The following is a 21,662-nucleotide window of genomic DNA, read 5'->3' on the forward strand; positions in this document are numbered from 1 at the left end:
ATTGCATTTGCCATCCTTACAGGAAACAACAGCGGTAAAGTATTAACAAAGCGTGACGTCGCTCAGTGTAAAACAATACATGTTGACATTCCTGCTCACTGCAACAGCCACAGAGCTTTCAGTAAATGCTCGTCTGAACTAAAGTGGGACCAGAGCTGGAGTTCAACTAAAGGGCCAATAGAAATGTAATATTGGTGACTCACGGGAAAAAGCTATATTTATACAGGCGATCAAGAAACGTTTGATTTCGCTATATCGTTAAATTACCGATACCTTTAATTAACTCACCTGAGCAGGGGCGTTTGACTCCACCCTGTTTTTCCTCCATCAGTACTAACCTGAGCCCGCTGAGTGTCGATGGAGCTCAGATCCCGGCCGCCAGAAATTGATGCTCCTTGATTGGATGGTTAGTTGGCGCGTGGGTGCGCACCGGGTTGATTGTCAAGTCAGTAAGCAGATTGGCCATTCGCGCAACTTGTAACTTCACGGTCGCACTTGAAGGTGGGAAATTTGTGTGCCCACTGGATTGAGTTTTACACGTGCACAAAATATGTCCACAGATACAAATATTTTTACACATACATAAACTATTTTTAGAACTCCAAAACTTTGTTACACGTGCACAAAATGTTTTTACATAGAAACAAAATATTTTTACAACTTCAAAACTTTGTTTTGAATGGCTTCTTCTTCTCTTTATTTATTACCTGCTGTAAAGCACTTTCGTACACCATAAGGATTGTCTGTAAAGGGCTGTATAAATAAAGTACATTTACATTTACAATTACACAAGTGGACATCATTGTACAGGTGCAAAATCTTTCTGACCCTATTTTGATCACGTTCATCAAATTAAGATGATGCTACTGATCTTCCGGACCAGCAGGTGGCTGTAAAAGTCTTCTTCGTGTTTTTGTTTAATCTGCAAAGGTTGTATATTATTAAGGTGAGGTACTCCGTCTTAATCAATGGAATCCACAACCACCCAACATGCCCGCTCTTTCAACGATGATGAAACGCTGAAAGTATTTTTCTCGTGGAAGAACCAACAGAGTGAGACCTCACTAACATTTTTTATGCTTTGACAAACGGCACTTCCGCTCCGGCTCCACGGGAATTTATTCAGTTCCAATGGATCCTCCGCACGGGGCAAAGGTTTGCTAAAGTCAATTAACGGCATTGTCGTAAGTGTACACGTCTGTCTGTCTCAAATGAACTCCAATTCTTTGGTTAATTCCTGCTCTCTCTCCCGTGTGGAGGCAAATTTGACTTTAGTCAATCAACCTCCAACATTAACCCTGCGACGTGCTGCTTGTCTTGTGTTTTTGCCTGTGACTCCCCCTCTCAGAGGCAGTAATGAGACACGCCTCACACCGCTGAACTCAAGATGAGAGAGTGGTGGATTCATGTCGGCTTGATCTGCATCCCGCTGGTGGCCGTCTACCTGCACGTTCCGCCCCCCCAGCTCACACCCGCCCTGCACAAGTGGCTCAGCGCCGGGGAGGTCTTCCACTTCAGAGGGAGGAATGTCTTCTACAAAGGTAACTTTCGGTGTTTGAAAGAAAAGCACGCGCAGGTCGCTTTCTCTGCGCTGACTCTTGGATCTTCAACATGTCCCTCTCAGACTCTTACGGTGCTTTGGGAAGCTCAGATGTCGTCATCCTGCTCCATGGCTTCCCCACCTCCAGTTACGACTGGATCAAGGTACTCCGTGCACATGATCAGTGGTTAAAGCACAGGCTTTGTTTGGGACTTGTTTTTTTGTTTTAAACTTGACCCCCACCATGCAGATTTGGGATCCACTCACACAGCGCTTCAATCGCGTCATTGCCCTGGATTTCCTCGGGTTTGGCTTCAGCGACAAGCCGGTGAGAAGAATATCTGTGTGCTTTTTGGATTTCTTCTGCAACTCTAACATTCCCCACATTTGCCCATAACTGCTGTTCCTCTGTGCTGTGACATAAAAGATGCCCCACAGGTACTCTATCTTTGAGCAGGCCAGCTTGGTGGAGGCCCTTGCAGCCCACTTGGGTCTGAGCAATCAGCGAGTGAATCTGGTGTCTCACAACTACGGAGACACCGTCGCCCTGGAGCTGCTCTACAGGTAACGGTGGCAAAGATGGATGGAAGAAACCCGAGTAAAATGGGGAAGTGCCCACTTACCTTTTTCTCTGTACTTTAGAGCTGACCAAAACCGCACAGGTCACCTGACTTTGAACAGCCTTTGTCTTTCTAATGGAGGTACAGTGCATTGTTTCTGTGAAACTATAAATATATATATATATATTTGTCTGTGTGTGTCCTGACACTTCTATTTTCATCAGGGATATTCCCAGAAACGCACCGCCCCCGGTTTCTGCAAAGGGTGAGTTTACTTTTATCCTACTTCTCAGCTCATGTGGGACGATATAACGCGCTGTGTGAAATGATCGAACGTTTTTTGTTCTGTCCCCAAAAGCTTCTGCTGGACTCCAGTTTCCTGGCTCCAATTCTGACGCGCCTCACCAACTTTTTGATTTTCCAAAAAGGGTAAGGGGGCACGAGGTCGGTGCCAAAGGTAATTCATACGTGTAAATGTATTTTTGTTGCTTTCTTTTGGGCAGGATGGGGGAGGTTTTTGGTCCGTACACGCAGCCCACAGATGCTGAGTTCTGGGACATGTGGATAGGTTTACGCCACAATGAAGGCAACTTGGTTTTGGACAGGTTCGCGTTTGTTTCTTACCTTTTTTGGCTCTGACAACGCATGTGTTCACTGTGTCTTCACTGACTCGTGGTTTCCTGTTCTCAGCATTCTCCAGTACATCAACCAGAGATTAAAACATAGAGATCGATGGGTGGGCGCACTCGCATCCACATTGGTCCCACGTAAGTGCACATTTGACTGCTGTGAAGCCTTTGTGTGCGCCACGCACTCCCTCGAGCAGCTTCAGCCAGGAGCTGTAGCTAAGCTGCTTAGCTTGTGAGGAGCAGCTACCTTGTCCATCTGTGGTCTGGTGGTCAGGAGGAGGGAGTGGGGGGAGGAAGGAGCTGCTGACACTGCCCTAGTGCAGCAAAAAGGATTAAGCCTTGGTTTCTGAATCAGAGTTCGTGTTTTAGAAAATCAAGGTCAAAGCGTGAGGACTGGCATGAATTTTATCCATGTTTCTAAGGGGCTGGATCCTGCTTATTTTCTCTGGCATCATCAATTCAAAATTTAACTTCTCCAGTCTGAACTCTATCAGATCAACACGTTGCCAAAGGCACCTACCGTATGTACCTTTCCAATTACCCTCCCACTTCTCATCTTTTCCTCACTGGCATCCTCTCGTCCCTTCTTCCCCTGCGTTTCAGTGCACATGATCTACGGACCCCTGGACCCAGTCAACCCTCATCCCCATTTCATCCACCTTTACCAGTAAGTGCCCTTCCTCTAATTGTCAGCCCTCGTACAGATCGTCAGCGACGCACTTCCCTCTGGCACAACTTCAGAGAAGTGTACTTGACGTTGATGACCAACGATTGTGGTTCGGTTTGAGCCGACTCTGCCCAGGAAAACAGTCAGTTCGTTCCTGCTGATTAGTTAGTTTCATGATATGTTCGCAAATGCCCTATAAACTTAAAGCATTTTCCCTCGAAACTGCTTGAAAAACTGAGTCGGAATAGAAGAGCTCATGTCTATGTCGATATATACTTCCCTCAGATTGTAAACCTTTTTCTAACATTAGTGTTTTGTTCCCGCAGGAAGCTGGTGCAGAGGTCCACGATCACCATTTTGGACGAGCATATTAGTCATTACCCTCAGCTGGAAGATCCCACAGGTTTTCTAAAAGCATATTTCAATTTTATTCACTCTTTCTGAATTCTGAAAGGACCAGCATCTGGCAAATAAACGACATATGTTAAAGAAACTAAGCGAGAGATGATCAGACCTCCAGTGATGATTGTAAACTAATTTACCAGCACCAATCTGACATATTTATTGCCATGAAAGACTAAAGTGAGCTAAAACTTCAACTTAATTTATGAATCCCCTGAAGAAGACAACTACTGTAAATGTATGTTTGGTTTTGTGACCACTGAATGTATCTGTGGGACACTATTTTGATTCCCTCCATTACCTGTCGAGTCCTGAACAACTTTTTTTTTTAACATTTCTCAATGCGAGTGACAAAATGTCAACTTTTCTTCAAATAAAACTAGTTTTGTTTAATAAGAAGTTGATGTGTTGTACTTTGACAGACTTTATTGCAGATGTGACAGATGAAAGAATATTTTCCAGCAGATAAAACAAACGGCAAGGAAACACTTTGTGCTAGAAGTTAGAAAACAACTGTAAATGTCCTTGTTGGTCAACATACTACATCGCAATAACATTATAGGTTTAACTTTAGAGCTGGGGAGAAGTTATGTTTAAGGATGTGGTTGCATTGGCATGTACATTTACGGTTTTAGCCCACAGAGGCCAGGATCACATCGACAACGGTCTCCTCGGTACTTCGGACCGTCACCTGCATGGTGACGCCGTCGGCCAGTGCCAGGCGAGCACGAACCAGCACGTCGTGACCGCCACGAAACACACCTGAGAAGAGAGGGTGAGAGACGGCCAATCAAGTAACACCTGAGAACCACCAAGATGTGACAAGCGGGTTCATTCTGAATTTTCCTCATATCTGGAATGGATTACTTTGTTAAGGTAGAAAGGGAACACTTACCAGAAAGGAAGAGAACGTGCGAGTTCTTGTTTTCAGGAACTTTGTCTGAGCGTTCACACGGCTGCATTCCCAGGAAGCTGATGATGTTACCAACCGCCTCTGTACATCAGTCACACAAAAACACGTCTTGGTTAATGGAAGCGATTATCTATTGAAATGTACAAATCCCTGGTGGGTGCTGAAAATTCAGTCTTTTGAATTTCCAAGAAAAATAAAAAGCATTATTCTCGCTAAAGGTTCTGGCGTACCGTCTAGAGTTCGTACAGATGCCAGGGCGAAGGTCTCTTCCTTCTCAAATTCATCACCCACTTCATCCCATGCTGCTCCAAAGTTCGGTTTCAATACCTTCTGGATGTGGTCTGCCACCGTCACCTCCAGGTCCTCCAACTGAAGGGCAGTGGAGGAGAACATAGCTTTAAGTACCTTCACCGTAGTTACAGGCTCACACTTTTGTAGATGTGTTCTTGTTGCGTACCACATATTCGTCGTCGTAACCGTCGTCGTCGGGCTCTCCTGTGTTGGGATCGCAGTCTCTCACAAGGTACTTCATGGTGCAGCTGAACGTACAAGACACTGCAGACAGACATGACAACATTTTCTTCAAACTTTTAGAGCAAGCAGAAATTGCATTAGACCGTCCCTTTATATCCCGCATTTACTGTTTTCCTACCAGCGGTGGGGTCGTCGTCAGGTAGTCGGACCAAAGTGTAGCAAGACCCAGGCTGACTGTAGGGGAGGCTGGCGGCGGGCATGTAGTGGATCACCTCATAACTTTCTGATGGCTCCATCTGTACCACCACCTACAACAGAGGATCCCACATTTTTTTGGTTTTAAACAGTTTTGCTTGAAATCCTAAAGCATATGAATAAAAAGCCAAATTCAAGAATCAAACGGTTTCTTGTTAGAAAGAAATACGATCGGAAACGAAACCTTTTGCAGCAACTGGTCGTTCAAAGTGTTCGTGCAGTCGAACTGGAACACCATATGTCTGGCGAAGGTGTGTTTGATGCAGCGCACCACATATTCCGTCTCAGCCTCCGTCAGCTGCGCCAGCTCAGAAGACTTGAAGAGCGGGCCGAGACCCTGGAACTCTGGGATGGCCGACAGTTGTGCTGCGGAGAGAAACGGAGGACAGACGGGCATTTCAATAATCATATCTGCCGATGAAGGGGAATAACGGTCTCATTTCATAAGGCACGTCCATGGAAGACGGACAGAGCTCAGGGTCTTACACTGATAAAGTTCCTGACGTGATGGAGCCAGCTTCTCTGGAAGTTTGCTGGTGGCAACAGGGGCCATTTCTGAGAGGGGAAAAAAAGTAAATGGTTTTGATTCCTGAAAACATTTCTTGGTTGATAAATCATCAAAGAGAAATCAAGTGATTGTACCCGTTTTCTGCTCTGTGATGGGAGCGGTGGCCAGAGGTACGGACTTCACGTCGAAGGGTTTTTCCGAAGGCTCCAGCGTGTACTGGTGGAGAGACTTCTCCAACCCGGGAACGGACACCGACAGTCCTGAGACACAAAGAAGGAGACAAGTCAACACAAACAAGTGTTTTTTTTTTTTGTTTGTTTTTTTTAAAGTAGCTGTGTCATTACCATTGAAGATGTAGGCCGCATTCAGAGCCTTCTGCTTCTGCTGTAGCACATTCATGTAGAAAGTAGCTCTGTCTCGCACCTCGTCATCATTGTCCATCATGCACCTGTGAGAGAAGACGCATGTTTAATGTAAACTACACCCACATTCATGCAGTCATTTTTAGACCAACCTCTGTTCAGAGGGCTGGTTGAGCCTCAATATGAATTATACTAAAAATAGTTTAGAGGGTTAGAGACACTTTCTGCCATCAACCACTGAAACAAAATCAGTTCCCATATCACCGTGCTTATTACTGACACTGTGATATGGTAATATTGCAACAGACTCGATCCGTGACTATATCAGGACTAAAGACTCGTGGCACAAGAAGTTTATCGAGTGTTCTTTTCTAAGAAAGTGCAGGAAAATCCAAATAATAAGTGAATACCTCTGCATAAGAACCAAGACGCTCGGCAGCAGATCGTCGTTCTGAGCCCCGAATTTAGCCAAAGCGCTGACAGCAGCTGAAGGGGGAAGAAGGGGAAAAAAGATGTTTCAGCTGCTTATAAAATACTCGCAGGGGAAACAGTTTAATTTGCTGCTGAAGCTAATCCTGGCTTTCCAGTCAAAGATTATTTTCAGATGAGCCCGACCGTCTCACCTGCACGAACAGCCTCACTCTCCAGCACCACTCGGTTGAATATGAAGCGGATGTACTTGGACGGCTGTGGGGTCCGTGGGCCCTCTTTACCCAGCAGGTGAAGGATCTTTGTGGCCAGCACTGTGTGCTCACAATCCTCAATGAACTCGCACAGGTGTGCCAAGCCGGTTTCTTTGCTCTCAGGGTTCTCCTCGATGATGCTGATGATGCAGTCCACGATGGCTCGCTTGTACTCAAAACCACCCTGCAGTATGGAAAGATATACGATCACTGCGACTCGTATGTTTCAAGTATTAAGAAATAAAAGAAGTACAACATCAACTGTAGAGGTTAACCAGCGGTCAGAACATTGCTCTACTTCAGCTACTTTTTGTGTTCTGTGTGAGGGATAATAAGCACTTTATTTAACTCACATCATCTCTGAGCATGTTGGACAGAAAGTTCATCATGACACTGTGCTTCCTGGGATACTTCTGACACAGAGCGCTGATGGCCTGCACCACCACCACCTGAAATAAGCCAAACATCAAACACGTTTACGACAAGAGGAAATAACAATAGCTGAATTAAAAAAAGGGGGGCAAAGCGGAGAAAATCCAACTTCTGTAAATAATCTTTTTTGGGATAGAAACACTAATTGTCACACTAATACTTTTGTTTCACAGGGGCAAGACAATATTCTGGCATATAATAATCACACCGATCCTACTAAGGTACATTACTTAGCAACTTTTAAGTAGAGGGGCTTCAGTTGGATCTCTGTACTCTTTTTACAACTGCCAAACCATGTGCCTGTATCAAATTAAGGATTAAATTAAATTGTGTTGAAGCCGCCTCACCTTGAACTCATCAGAGATCTCAGAGACGAAGGAGGAGATCTGTTTCATGAGGCGGTCCACGCTGCTCTCACTGCCGGTCTTGAGCAGAGTGGTGATGGCCAGTGTGGCGATGCTGCGGTTGGAATCAGTGATCAGGTTCTCCAGATCCAAGTTGCACGCAGTCACAGCTGATGGATGCTTCATGGCCACCTGATGGAAACAAAGCAGGAGTACTATACATTCGTTAATTCATTTTGAACTATTAATCACATGTCGCGCTTTTGTGCCAAGCTCCGATATTATCAAAGATTTTCAACCATATCCATGTGAGCAGCTCGGAATGGGACCCTTTTGCCAAGCATCTGTGCGCTTTAACACAATCACACACATAAATAAACATGGGATGGAGAATGAAGCTGTACCTTGTTGAGGGTCCTGACAGCAGCGTACCTCAAGGCTGCTTTAGGAGAGCTGCAGAAGAGCTGCAGCACTGCAAGGAGAGACATTTCCAATTAGATTCTCAGGCATGTAAGATGAGTGGGAAAGCGGCTCGTTTCACAGTATAACTCGAAATCCTTTGACTAGTGTTTGCACATGACAAATGCTGACATTTATGAATGAGATGCGAGTAAATCGGTATCTAACCTGACACAGCAGGGGCCAGCTCCCTGGCAGTACAGTTGGGCATATGGACAATGGCAGAGGCCGCCTCATACACCACCATCTCATTCTTGTTCCTTAGGCAGCTCTCGATAAAGTCAAACAAGGGGCTGTCGTGACTGTGTGCAAAGATCAAATGCATTTCGTGAGTGACAGGTTATTCATGAGTTGGGAATCAAATAGAATTAGTCCCCGTGTTTGCAGGTTTCCTCACTCACCCGCCCTCAGTCTCATCCAGCAGTTTGCTGGCGATACGGATCAGCATGCAGTAGGCAAAGGGAGACTTGAGACCAGACTTGGTGAACTTGTTGAGCATCTTGGTCACAGCAAGACGGTCGTTCTTCCTGAGATGATACAACAGGCCGAGAGCATGGTACTAAAGGACGAGACAAGCATAAGTTTAGGACTGTGCACGATTACATTACATTCATGATAATGACGGTTTGAAAACAACAAAGTCTCTGCATTTGTCTTTCCCACCTGGACCATGATGTTGTCACTGGAAGCCGCCTCTTGGGCTTCGTTCACCCAACGCTTCACCACATCGTAGCTCATCTTCACCATGTGCTGCGTAACAGAAGGAGCAGGGATGTTATCCGCCGGCAGGTTAACCGTTCACTTCATATATTAAACACTACGAGCTTGTTTAATCTGAAAAAGAAAGTGTGTCATTTCGTACCAGTGAGGAGACCAGAGCAGAACTGGACACACTTGGCACCTTGTCAACAATAGCTTGCTTCATGTACCTCTCAATGGCCTGCAGCATGGTGGTCTGTGGGGAGGGCACAGAAAAATTCAGAATTAAAAAAAACACAGCGTTAACATGGAGGTACAGAGGATATTTCCCAACTGAGTGGAACGACGACGGGACATGGGAGATGGGAAATAGGAGCGAGGAAAAGAATTCAATGGCGCAGTGCTCACATCTGTAATCCTGCAGAGGGCTCTGATGGCAGGTCCTCTGTATACATCTTCCTTCCCAGTCATGTCTTTGGTCAAGCTACAGGGTACCACACAAGAAAAAGATGTGTTACAAAAACACTCAACAGTCATACTAAAACAACAAAGGAGAAAAAAGGTTATTTAAACTGAAGCAATACACAAAGTTATTTAATGTCTAGACACAAACCTGCTGGTGACAATGATGACATCCTCGGAAATGTTTGCCATCTCTTTGATGGTTAGGTAACACATCCTTCTCAGGGTTTGCTAAGAGAAAGAAAGTCAAGTGTATTTTCTATGTACTGCACTGTGTTGCTTATATAAAAAGGATAGGTAAAAACCATCTAACAAATGTATCATAAAATGAATGGAAAAAGTCTCACATCATTAGACTGGAAGAGTCTGGTCATTGCAAAGAAAGCCTCTGTGGCCTCTGTGGTCCCAAAGTGTTCTCCCTATATGAACAACGGGTGTGAAAACAAGTTAGAATGTGTAGACGGATGAACAAATATGGACTCAACACGTAAAAAAAAAGAAAGACATATTTTGTTAAAAATTTTACCTGATTGAGGAGGTAGATTATCTTGGTAAGGATGTGGAGGCATCTTCTTGGATTGATGGGGGTCTCATTGAAAATGCGTGCCTGCAAACAAGAAAGAACATCTTGTTTGATTCAGAAGACAAAATGATGAAAAGAATAACACTCATAATAAAATAACTAAACGTGGAACGTATTCTCAAGATTGTGAAGGGCAGGCATTACCTCCTGCAGCACAGCACTCTTCTCCAGATGCTGGAAAGGGTTTGACCCGCTTCCTATGTACCAAAACAGATCATTTGAGGATGGGGGTGGTTATCTTACTAATGAACTAAACCTCTAACTAAATAAACCAATGAGAATGCTGATTTCAAAACAACTTGTGCTAATTCAGGCTACCAGTAAGCAACCAAAAATACGCGAAGACAAACGTTAAAAAACGTAAATAGTACACTGCTACATGTTTCAATTGTGTATAAGTTGAGAATACATATTTTAAGTAAAAACATAACTGACCTAAGGCATGATAAGATATAGCAGACACCGCCTAGCTTGCCGTGCTAGTGGTCAGCTTACGCTAAATGTGGCAAACTGACTTTGAAACTTTTGTGTCAGTACAAACGGTGGCAAGACATTTCAGTGCAGCCACAAAGCACTTCGTTACAGCTCTATAAAACAAGTACATATGCGCGAATTTACTCGCAAATCACAGTTAATGGTCTGGTTCAGCTTCCCTGACAAACAGCGTTAGCAGTAGCTTGTAAACTAACAGGCTAGCTCTGCGTTAGCCTCCAGCGCGTTCTACACCAGCACCAGTGGAGCCGAAATATTTCGAAACGCAGTTCGAATGTAAAACAATGACTACACATGCTTACCAGACTCTTCGTCTTTCTTGTCAAATTTTTTAATCATTTTAAATGAACGAGGACAACGGCTGAGGACAGGGTACGCTCTCAGTCTAAGACATAAGAGGAGCTACTTCCACGTAGCCAAAATGACAACAGTCTTCCTGCTGGAGCGTCCACGTCGACGGAAGGTACGTCAGAGGCATTTCATTTGTCAGAGGCAGGGTCGGCTGCTCAGACACACTGCACAGCCAAAATATACTATGTCTATGACGCATTGGACATGATGATGCGTGACAAATAACATTTGCTTTTTTAAAAAAACCAATGAACATAAAAAGCGAAAAGCGAAGGGTTTTCATGGGTGAAAAGTGATTACCTACAGACGATAACGCCTCATTCCAAGGCCTGTGCCTTTAATGTGTGAGGGTTTCTTTAGACAAGCTCCATAACTACTGATGCCAACCATTAAATAGATAAACTGTCCAAACAAAATGGCAAATAATCAAAAGTATCTAAAACTACTTTAAATGAATGTGATCCAATGCAAACATGAGGTGTAGCTGTTCCAGATGACCACCAGATGGCGAAAGTTACGTCTGATGCAGGTGAATTTTTTTAAACATCCCAAACCACAAACTTGCCTCGACTTTTAAATGTTCTCATTCTTTCTTTCTTACTTTCTTTTTTTGATTGTGTCTTTATGTCGGAAGATACATGCAATCTACACTGAAAAATATCAGCCAGTGTTGACAAGTGGCATCTAGGCTACTTAGAGCATAAATTACCCCTAAACAGAAAAGACCAAAAGCTGATTGAAACTTAAGTGGGTAATGAATGAATTAAAGTAAATGACAGCTTTTTTTCCACGTGAACGCTTGCTACAATTAAATTTTTTTGGATCCACTGAATGAAAATTAGCGTCCAAGTCACGCAAGAAGCGTCAATTTGAAAATTAAATCACTTTCGTCAGTGCCATCTGGTGGTAAAGTTGCGAAACTACAACAAATCTGGAGTTATGACCTCCAGTTTGTGCCACGAACATCATTTGGTTTTCCAGCAGATCACTACTTTTTGTCAGGCACAAACACGAATACAAATATATCTAGGCTTTCTAGATAGTGAGGTTGATAAATTGTAAGGGTTTTTCATATCTGCTTGCTCAAAATATTGTACACAAAGGGGCAAAAGTTTGTTGTCACATCTGCTTTATTTCAGGAAAAATAACCCTTTATTTTGAGTAGAAAAATAAGAGACATCTGATGAACACATACATTCACATGCATTTGCATTTTACTGTATTTCATGATCTTGCAGGTGATTTGTACAGAATTTCAGTGTAGGGTTCACGGCACTCTCAATGTTACTGTAATTTGGACCCATGTGGGTTCCCCTCTGAAGGTGTGAGATGAGAAGAAGAACAGCTCAACTGAACGCTTGAGCAGAAACAAAGTTAATGAATGGACTGATGAGGGAGGCAGAGGAGAGAAAGGGAAATGAATTCATTCATAATTAAAAGACGTGAAATAAAATGCAACAGTGTGAAAACATTTCAGTTATCCTTTTTGCTGGTGTAAGCAAAACCCGCTGAGAATTACAACTGCTTTATTCATCCTTCTTCTTTCAATTAGAGGAGAAGGCAGGTCAAATACACCAAACCATCAAACGTTTAATTGTTTCCATCAGAGAAAACGCTGCTTTGAAATAACGTGTCTAATGTAACAGCGAAGAAAATAAAATCGGGAGAAAAAAAGCTCATTGTCCCCTTTTTTTTGCCCACCCCAAACCAATGCGTCTGTTTGAAATTAGCATTTTTAAACACTTTCAATTTATTTGCCCTTTTTACTCTTGATGTTATTCTGCCTTGATTTATGACAGGGACCCTTTGGTTGGAAAAACTCAGTTACTTCAATGTATCGAGAGAACTATCTTTACAAAGGCTAAAATATTGGGATGAATGAAAGCGAAGGAAAGGATAAATATCATATTTCAATTGGCCGGGCTTTGATGTTGCGTGGACAAGCCAAAAACCACCCGTCCCATTTATCAGCCAAACATTGGAGCATTTCTTTGCTTGTGAATGTGTGTTACAAAACAAACAAACAAACAAAAAGAATCATTCATGGTTTCACTTCTTCCAATTGCTCTGTCAAAGTGTGGAACACTTGTACACGTTAATAGATGTTACTTTTTTCTCTAGTGCTTTGATTTGAAAAATAAAACTCAAGTCAACTCACGGACATTTAACAGGACAGCTGACAACTGAATCATAGTGGTGTTATAAGCTGTATTTTCTACCTCTTTGAGTGGATGCTTTAAATTAGATAACATTCCACTGGAAAAAACAAATGAGCGTCTACTTTTAGAGTGAAAAGTAATTCTTTACATTTTTAGAGGCGAGGCGAGTCTGCTACTGTAAATCAAGTTGTCCGTGTCTCATTTTCTCCGTCCAATCTGCGCCAGGAGACGCGCGTTTTCCGCCGCTTTGGCTCGCAGGTTTTTGGCTTTGGCCACATCAAATAAGACGTTCATGATGTTGGTCGGGACGTCCAGGGAAAGGGTCAGTCTGCTCCTCCGGTCCCCTTTGCTGCTGTTGCGGAGCATCTGGCCTCTGAGCTTCGTCCGGCTCATGAAGCGGTAGTTTGCGGGACTTGACGTCCTTTTTTCCCTGCTGGATTCAACAGAGGAGGAGGTGAGATACTCCGCTGACTGCAGGAGGGACCCCCAGCCGTCTACGGGGGAGTAACCGGGCTCGCTCTCGTCACTCCGGACCCTGACTGCCATTTGGTCGTTGCAGAGGAGATCGGAGCGGGTCTGGTAGAGGCGCAGGCACAGGCTGGAAGTCGGTGCGCACAGGACCGAGAGCAGCAGCAGGGTCTTCAGGGACGACAGCATACTGTGTCCTATGGGAGCAACACAGATTAAACAAAAAGCAGTGAATGCAAATACGAGTGAACATTTCTCTGATCTATAACACACCAGAATTTTCAGTTTGTATTAATGCACCACTTGAGTGAAAATTAAAGTGCCATAAACGGGGCAAGGTCTCATGTCTTTTCAAAGTAAGTAATTCAGTCATTACACTGAAAAGGTACTTCACACTTAATCTCTTGTGGAAAATAAGATTGCACGTGTGAGGTTTAGTTTTAAGTTGGATTATTCGGAGCTTTCTAAGCTTCTGCACCCGGGAAAGTGTTCACACTAAGAAAACCAGAGAAAGAGCAGCTGAGTCGCAAAACACGAGATGAATCGTTTTCTTACCACTCTTGTCCAAAGATTCCGTTAGACTGGGTAACCAGAGCGTGTCCCCGCAAAGAAAAGCCACCAACAGGAAGTCTTCAGGTGAGATTCCAATAACAATTCCTGCAAAACTGACAATGCGTGTGAGGGTCAACAGTGCGCACTGTCTGACCGGCAGACTGACTTGCTCGACCATTCCCACTGAATCCGTTTAGTATGAGCCATCAAACTGCAGCCCTACGCCAGCAACAACGTCATCTTGTTGACATTTTGGTTTGCTGTGAGCCTTCCTATTGGCCCTGATGTTGTGATGTAGAGATGGAAAAAATAATTTTAAAAAGTTACGACTTCCTGTTTGTCGACTCAAAGCATCACGACGACGAAAACCTTTAATTCTTCATGTAGTGCCAGATTCTTTTTTTAATGTCTTCACGTTATTAAACCTTAAACTGCCGGTTATTAGATACTGGCTTCACGGCAAATGTGTGACGTTACTTGTTCAGCACCACGGACAGCTCCAATTAAAGATATTTTGCTATTTCTTCTCAGCTGGGACAGTATATTTGGGGACAAAAAGTCCAAAAAGTCCAACGTCAAATGAACACATTTTCAGTTTAGATAAGCAAAATATCTTTAATCAAATCATAGACGAATCAGATACTCAGATGGATATTACACAACCTAAAGTAATTCAGATATCTTTTTTTCTGATTGGAAAAATTGGATATCCACAGGCTTTGTCCAGAAGGAGTGGTCATAAAGACGAAGAGTCTTTAAATACTCAAAATAAGCAACACAATGACCTCTAGCAAGAGTTTTTCTTTTGCTTCTTTTACATCTGTCAATAATGGCAAATAATATTTGGTAAATCATTTTGATCAAAGTCATTAACCACAGTTTATGAACATTGATAAGAGTTGGGCATTGTGAAAATTAACCTTTGTGCAAATCTTAAGAGTTTTGTACATATCATGCTTATTCGATTTTTACACGATTTTTATGGCAATAATGTCTCCATATTGACTCCTCGTCACATATTATTCACTCCTGAGTGACATAGTATTGAAACTACATAAGGAGCACTGTCACCCTTATCAGCATCAAATGAATGAATGTAATATAAAGGAGATTATACATCAATTTTCTTCAGGGAAATCACTTTTATGTGCATTATCAGAGGAAGTAAAAATTATTACCTTGGAGCTCAGGAACTGAAATGATTGAATGACACCAGTATTTATAGAAGCCATTCTGTGTTACTTAGATGCTGTTTATGTTTACGTGTAATAGTTTAAAAGAAGCCACTTATCTGAAATATTTGAAGAACATTGTGTTTTGATTTACATGTGAAGCGTGGGAACCACCTGCAGTGATGTACGTTGCAATATCAAAATGAAGAAAGAGCATGGAAGAAGAGAGTGTATCAAAGAAGCGTTGGGTAAAACTCTAATGAGCAACTTCCTTCTGCTTCATTAATATGAATTTAAGTCTTCACAGCTGGACTAATCACATACTGTGACACAGTATGCAACAAGATGTCCTCCCACTCCTGCTTCTCTGCAGTGATTTCTGAAATGTAATTACATGCCCCTCTTCGGATTCATATATTTATTAAACTGATGCAGCATTACATTGCTTTAAGTTGCTTAAGGTGAAAAATCATGTGTTCCGATATGGCTCACCTTGGATGTCACAGCTTGTTGACCACAAGTTTTAACTTTACATGTCTGCATAATTCAAAGTTCCCATCCACTGAAATTCAAGTTTTTACCTTATTAACATGTCTATAAGGTGTTTTACTTATGCATCACAAGGTGAGTTTTGAGCAAAACCAACCATCAGTGTCAATCCTGACTGCTTGCAGGATGGGGCTGAACAGTTCTTTTGCATGCAGCGGGAGGAACAGATGAAACAAGAAGCTAGCAAGCTATGAGAAGTTAATACAAGCTAAGTGGAGAAGACAGTCGAGAGCCATGGGAGTTCGGAGTTAGTTTCAATCAGTCTAGAGCCCGGGAGCACCACCTCAGCCAAGGACAAACCGACAGGTTGCTTAGCCATGAACTAGGGAGCTAGCTGAACTAGCTCTCCTGAGTGCTCGATCAGGAAGTTAATGAGATAAATAAAGTTAACATGAGAGGACCTCTGGAGTTGCGAGCTAAACCAGTGCTCGCTTAAATGAGCAGCTCCCAGCCAACGGATAGCTCTGCTTGCTCCCAAATTCCCATCTGAATGGCCTATTGGCAAACTCTCGGTTGAACAAGTTCTTATTTATTTGAGCCTGAGGCTAGCCACATTAACCTTCCCACACACTTGTCAGTGACTCATCAGTAAGAGAACTGAGAACTAGGTCTGATCTTCACTTGAGTCCAGAGCTCGCTCACTGCATTTCTCGGAATGCAGTGCCTTTTTAAGACTAGTTAAAGTCATAGAAAGTGAAGACATTATCATTCGAATACTTCCACTTGCAAGTGATCTTGAACAATTCTGCCTCCTAAGAAGTTGTCTCCGTTTCAAACATTTGTTGCTGAATTTCTGCAATAATAGAAATGTTAAACCAAGCGTAGCTTATAAAGGGTCATTGTGAACGGGAAAGGCCATAGTCGGATGCAGGGGACAGTGCTGATTACCATATTCCTAGATCCTCATTCATTGAATGAAGAAATTGTTTCTTACAAGAGTTTTTATTGTAAACATTTTGAAAAGTACAGAAAAGATTGTTTGCTTATTTAACTTTCAAGAGATAAAAGAACAACAAAAAAAACCTTTAAGAACTTTTGTAAATAAAGTTATCTCGCGCCCAATGACAGCTGGGACAGGCCCAAGCCCCCTTCCACAGCCCTGAGTTGGATTAAGCAGGTGTAGAAAATAGATGGATGGATGGGTATAGAAGATGGATGGTTGGATTTTGGTCTATAAATGACAGCTGCAAATTAGTAAAAGGTGATGTACTTTCTGTGATTTTTTTTTTTTTTGAGCAACAGTGATGCAGCATTAACATAGAAGACAAAATAAAGTGAACAAACCATCATCACGACCGACACCATGACTGTCCATGTCCTGGCTGCCTTCTTGTGTTTTACAGATATTTTTTTATACTTCTGATCACGAGATGTCCACGAGAGCTTTCTTCCCATCGTTCTGTTTCCGGTTGATCTTAGTTTTAACAGTCCAAAGAACGTTGTTCTCAATTCACGTTGCTTTTTATCCCTCTATGGTACGCATTATGATCCCAGTTAGTAAAAAAATGTTTTGGGTGTTTTTTTGTCTTAAAATAGACCAAGTAAACTTAATCAAGAGACATTTTTAAAAAATATCATTTTTTTTAGTAGTTTTTAGGGTTTGTTGCCATACGGCAACATGGTACGATAGTGGAAAGTAATGAAAACAAGAGAGTTTTGTTTAAAATTGTAATAACACTTATTTAAAAACTCATGTTATAGTCTCAACAATACCCAGTAGCCTGAATAGTTAAGAATGCATCTCATTTGAAAGTAAAAACCATTTAAAAAGACATTTGTCATAGTTTAATTCAAATTTTTGTGCTATATCACTGTGTGCAATAGCGACTTGGAGATCTACACTGCTGAACCAGATATCAAAAAACAGCTTGTGGGACTGGTTGTCTGGGATTATGCTCGCAAGTCGTAAAACGATGTTGCCACTTGCACACTTAAAGCTGCAGTCTGCAGGATTTGTTGTTGTCATACGTAAAGTACTACTTTTTGGCATTTTAAGAGTTTACATGATCTATCAGAACGCTTGAAGTTGAAAACGGTGACCTCCGTAGTCGCAAAATACAAGAAATGCTTATTTTTTAACCGAAAAATAAAAAGTTATTCAACTTCCTGTCCCGCCCCATCAAAACACATGAGAACTCGTGCACGTCTACGTGCACGCCAGATGCGCTTACACGACTCCTCATTCATCAACTCACCTGTCATTTGCGATCATGGAAGACACAGTAAGTAGACTAGCCCGTAATGAAGTTCAATAGTCTAGATAAATAAGCGTGGGGACGAGCCTACCTTGTATCGCGCGTGCACAATCGGTGATTGACAGGCAGCAGAGCCCAGCTCGTAACCTGATTGGTTACCTTTTACCGGTCCGGTCTGCAATTTTGTAAACAAACCTGCTGGCTTTGGAGGGACCTAGCGGGACATATAGGGGACCTAGAGAACTATTTTTTTTTTTTGTATTGGGGTATTTAATGTACTACTTTCAGAATCCCCGGACAGTTCCAGGCATTATGCTTGAAAAAGAGTTGCAGACTGCAGCTTTAATCCTAATTCATCTTCACTACCATCTACTGGGAGGGCTAGTTTTGCTTTCTCCCGTGAGAAACCATAAAATATTGTTGCATTCATTATGTAAATGGAAGAAAGATGTGTCAAATATCATAATATGCAATGCAGAAAGGATTCACAAAGTGCATTATTATAGTAGACTATAGAAGATCAGTGTACACCAATGAAATTTCTATTGACTTCACTACAACAGTCAAATGTGTATCTGTCAAATTGATGGTTGATTGATGCTTTTGAACAATATAGGCCTATAACTAAATACAAAATGTTATCAACATGCCAGGCTAGCAATACATAATGGTACGGTGTTGCCATATGGCAACATACACATTTTAACATTTTTTTATTATTTAATGATCAAGTACAGTGCAATAAACTACAGAATAATGAACTTAACTCACCTTTTATTGAATATATATTTTTTTACCAGTTGAAAAATGTCATTAAAACACTTTTTTTAGCTGTTTTTGAGGAGTCAATTGTTGATGCTCCTCCCTGTGAAGATGTCTGCAGAAAAGGGGTTCAAAATAGCCTCCAGAAAGTCATGTGACAGATTTAAACACTGCTATTGGTTTACTTAGAACCCCACCTCTCTTTTAATGCATTGCATCATAACTGGATATGTATTGTCTATGAGTAGAAGGCTTAAAATGGGTTTGTTGCCAAATGGCAACGTCGTACCATAGAGGGTTAAGATTTCTTTCCCTTTTTAAATATGGCCTTTCTACTTTTGAGCCTTATGAACGCTTTAGACCTTGTGGTGAACCCTAGATTTGGATGACAATACGTCTACCGACTTGTGAGAGTTTGCTTTGCGCGATGTTGTGAGAGAATGAGGCCTCAGGATGACTGTATTTCAAAATGAAGGTGCAACTCTTGAAACAGATTCTTAGTGCAAACTTTTTTCCTAATTTTGGATATGAAATCAAATTAAAGCTGATAATACACTTTGAGACAATATCAATTATTCAGTGTAACCGAATTTGCTTCTGTTTAAGGATAAAGTCACAAAAATTGGGTCAGTGTATAATATTTACAGGTCTTTTATTTGTGAAAATGCCTTTTCTTTATCTTTAAATTGGATTGTTGCTAATCTATTCATGAGAAGTTTATATAATAAAGATATATTAAAGATTTGAAAGCAAGCTGTCAGGAGGCTCAACATTGTTTAATATTCATTTGCCTTGGAAATAGCTATGATTGTTATGTGTACAATCAGGGCTGATTTGGAAAAGATATTAAAATTTCAACATGTCTCACTGCTCATATGAAAGAGCTTTTAAATCTAAACATATCTTGCTGATTTGTGAAGCATCTTAGCATGTGGGAGTACGTCACAGTGCAGAATTGTGACTAATCTGAAGGAAGCCTCAGGGTGGCTTGTTCATGAAAGACCCCCCTGTCAGTTTGAGATTAGTGATTTTAGTAATCAACCAGAAAATCAATTAAACTTAACAAATTATACAATTGTTGTCATGACACTTAAAAATAACACTGCAACACCTTCTTGAGTACCACCACCTGTGGAAGCTTCTGAGTTTAACTTGTATTTTTTAATGGTTACGAAAAAAACAAATATTTAATACGTGCTTCTACCACATCAATAGCCATGCAGGAATCCCCTGGCAACTGGTGAGGTGGTCTGATGGAGAGTCACTGTTGCCCCTGTTGGCCCTCATCTGGCTCCCAGCCTTGCTCACAACACCCCCCGCCAAAAGAGCATATGTAGTCACGGAGGAGGCAGCAGGCAGTCAGCCATCAGCTTCATATTTTAGCAGCACACAAGATTTAGAGCGAGTGACTAAACATAAGAAAGGTAATGGAGACGGAGAGGGAGAGGGAGACAGTCACGCACATCACCAATGTGAAGGCAGATTTAATTTTTCAATGGCCCATGATGCCGTTAAGAAGCTCAGAAATATAACAAAGTACATTCACATACAAACGTTATGTGGGTTAAAAAAATTGCTCAAATATTAAATTGTTTGGATTAAGAAATGCACAACTTTTCCTGGAGACCAAATCTCAAACAGTTATTATAACATTTATAAATACAAGCAAAACAAAATACAAAACAATATTATTTTACACAGTTATGTACAGAAATGACTGTTTGGTGACTTTAGGAGAAGCTTTTTGGGCTATTTTCTTTGCATCTATAGCATCTGCATATTGGATGGATTTCTCTGTAACCACATCAGCTGTTGGGAGGTACATTACTCATGTGATCTGATGCTTCACTCTCCATCCTACACCAACTCAGACACTCCTGTCTAGAAGAGAATCGGTTTTGGTTGCCCCCACAGCCTCCGTACACAAATGGTCTGCATTCTTTCGACTGGGTGTGGAAGTACCAGAGCAGGATGTAGTCTGCACAGGTCCCCTCTGACATAGGCTCCAGGCAGCGGTTTGTTACTGAAACGTGACAAATAAGCTAAAGCAAGTGCACAGTAGGTTGCAAAACATTTTTATTATGTTTGAATATTTATTGCTGGTCTCTGAAGTTGTCTTTTGAAACTGATGTATTGTACTAACAAGTTAAACAGCTTTCACAGTGGAGCTTTTCCCTTAAAGGACCAGTGTCTACCAGCTGCATCAGATTGTTTTTGAAAATCAGATAATAAAAAAACTGACAAATGAAAACAGTTTTGGGTCAAAAAATTAGTTTGTTTCTAGACACTGAAAACATTTAATGGAACCAATATTTTCCCTTGCCTGTTGTCTTTGTGTTATTAAATGCTAAGCAATGCTATACAGTCATGACTGATTGTATGTATTGTAACTCACAGGAAGGAAACTTTCCAAAAATGCTGGAGTATACTTTTAGAATTTATCATATTTTCTGACTCTTTGTATCTTATTTTTTACAACATACTGTACAACAAATAGCAATTACCCAAGAATCCTAGCAGAGAATGTCAATGTATTGAGTTTTTTTCTCCAACCTGGATTATGTGAAATTTAGATGATATGAAAAAGTACGAGGTGAAATAGACAGAGGAAAAGAAGAAAATCTGTTGTATTGGCCACTCACCAGCAGGCTTTGTTCCAAATACCCTTCTTTTCTTCCTCTGACTCCACTCCACAGTCTGTCCTTCATGAGAATCTTAAGCCAGAAGCATAACCAAACACAAGTTGTAAATTTTCCTAGACTCAACCATCAATGACCAAGAAAAAGCCACTCTTACAGGACTTGTGCTTAATGAGCGCCTGCAGTGTTTCGACTCATTTTAGAGCCAAATGAGGGTGTTGCAGAGTATGCATTTATTGATTTTTCAAGCATTTTATGCATCTAACACACTATAAACTACTAGGGGAATCACAATTACATTTGAGTAAGGAGAAATCCAATTATATCCTTCAAAATAATTAATTGTGTTTG

General features: G+C 41.6%; 3 protein-coding genes across 3 annotated transcripts; 1 reads left to right on the forward strand and 2 right to left on the reverse strand.

Moving 5' to 3' along the window:
- The first annotated feature begins 1,092 nt into the window (after positions 1 to 1,092).
- On the forward strand, positions 1,093 to 4,189 carry mest (mesoderm specific transcript). Its single transcript, XM_075471742.1, has 12 exons — positions 1,093 to 1,184; positions 1,349 to 1,541; positions 1,625 to 1,704; positions 1,791 to 1,868; positions 1,968 to 2,104; positions 2,183 to 2,241; positions 2,325 to 2,365; positions 2,459 to 2,529; positions 2,604 to 2,705; positions 2,791 to 2,867; positions 3,333 to 3,396; positions 3,723 to 4,189. The coding sequence occupies exons 2-12, from the start codon at positions 1,388 to 1,390 to the stop codon at positions 3,838 to 3,840; spliced, it is 981 nt and encodes a 326-aa protein (XP_075327857.1). The 5' UTR covers positions 1,093 to 1,184; positions 1,349 to 1,387; the 3' UTR covers positions 3,841 to 4,189.
- A 17-nt stretch (positions 4,190 to 4,206) lies between these two features.
- Positions 4,207 to 10,910, reverse strand: copg2 (COPI coat complex subunit gamma 2). Its single transcript, XM_075471741.1, has 24 exons — positions 10,767 to 10,910; positions 10,117 to 10,169; positions 9,916 to 9,996; positions 9,737 to 9,808; positions 9,541 to 9,620; positions 9,336 to 9,411; positions 9,091 to 9,183; positions 8,892 to 8,978; positions 8,630 to 8,787; positions 8,397 to 8,530; positions 8,174 to 8,241; positions 7,773 to 7,961; positions 7,347 to 7,442; positions 6,934 to 7,177; positions 6,721 to 6,796; positions 6,293 to 6,396; positions 6,083 to 6,208; positions 5,927 to 5,995; positions 5,625 to 5,806; positions 5,364 to 5,493; positions 5,169 to 5,266; positions 4,942 to 5,080; positions 4,694 to 4,792; positions 4,207 to 4,560 (listed from the first exon to the last, which is right to left on the reverse strand). Exons 1-24 carry the CDS (start codon positions 10,801 to 10,803, stop codon positions 4,430 to 4,432), a joined length of 2,622 nt encoding a protein of 873 aa, XP_075327856.1. The 5' UTR covers positions 10,804 to 10,910; the 3' UTR covers positions 4,207 to 4,429.
- A 1,034-nt stretch (positions 10,911 to 11,944) lies between these two features.
- ucn3l (urocortin 3, like) lies at positions 11,945 to 14,166 on the reverse strand. Its single transcript, XM_075472511.1, has 2 exons — positions 13,998 to 14,166; positions 11,945 to 13,639 (listed from the first exon to the last, which is right to left on the reverse strand). Exon 2 carries the CDS (start codon positions 13,629 to 13,631, stop codon positions 13,173 to 13,175), a length of 459 nt encoding a protein of 152 aa, XP_075328626.1. The 5' UTR covers positions 13,632 to 13,639; positions 13,998 to 14,166; the 3' UTR covers positions 11,945 to 13,172.
- Between the last annotated feature and the right edge of the window lie 7,496 nt (positions 14,167 to 21,662).

Source organism: Odontesthes bonariensis, chromosome 8 (genome assembly GCF_027942865.1).
Source record: "Odontesthes bonariensis isolate fOdoBon6 chromosome 8, fOdoBon6.hap1, whole genome shotgun sequence".
NCBI classification, from domain to species: domain Eukaryota; kingdom Metazoa; phylum Chordata; class Actinopteri; order Atheriniformes; family Atherinopsidae; genus Odontesthes; species Odontesthes bonariensis.

Excerpts from the sequence above, each read along its gene's own strand:
- mest (XM_075471742.1), top strand. The coding sequence starts at position 1,388 with ATGAGAGAGTGGTGGATTCATGTCGGCTTGATCTGCATCCCGCTGGTG. Across the intron at positions 2,366-2,458 it reads GCCCCCGGTTTCTGCAAAGG|CTTCTGCTGGACTCCAGTTT; the intron begins GTGAGTTTACTT and ends TGTCCCCAAAAG. Across the intron at positions 2,530-2,603 it reads TTTTTGATTTTCCAAAAAGG|GATGGGGGAGGTTTTTGGTC; the intron begins GTAAGGGGGCAC and ends TCTTTTGGGCAG.
- copg2 (XM_075471741.1), bottom strand. The coding sequence starts at position 10,803 with ATGATTAAAAAATTTGACAAGAAAGACGAAGAGTCTG. Across the intron at positions 9,997-10,116 it reads AGAGTGCTGTGCTGCAGGAG|GCACGCATTTTCAATGAGAC; the intron begins GTAATGCCTGCC and ends TCTTGTTTGCAG. Across the intron at positions 8,979-9,090 it reads CTGCTCTGGTCTCCTCACTG|CACATGGTGAAGATGAGCTA; the intron begins GTACGAAATGAC and ends TCTGTTACGCAG.
- ucn3l (XM_075472511.1), bottom strand. The coding sequence starts at position 13,631 with ATGCTGTCGTCCCTGAAGACCCTGCTGCTGCTCTCGGTCCTGTGCGCA.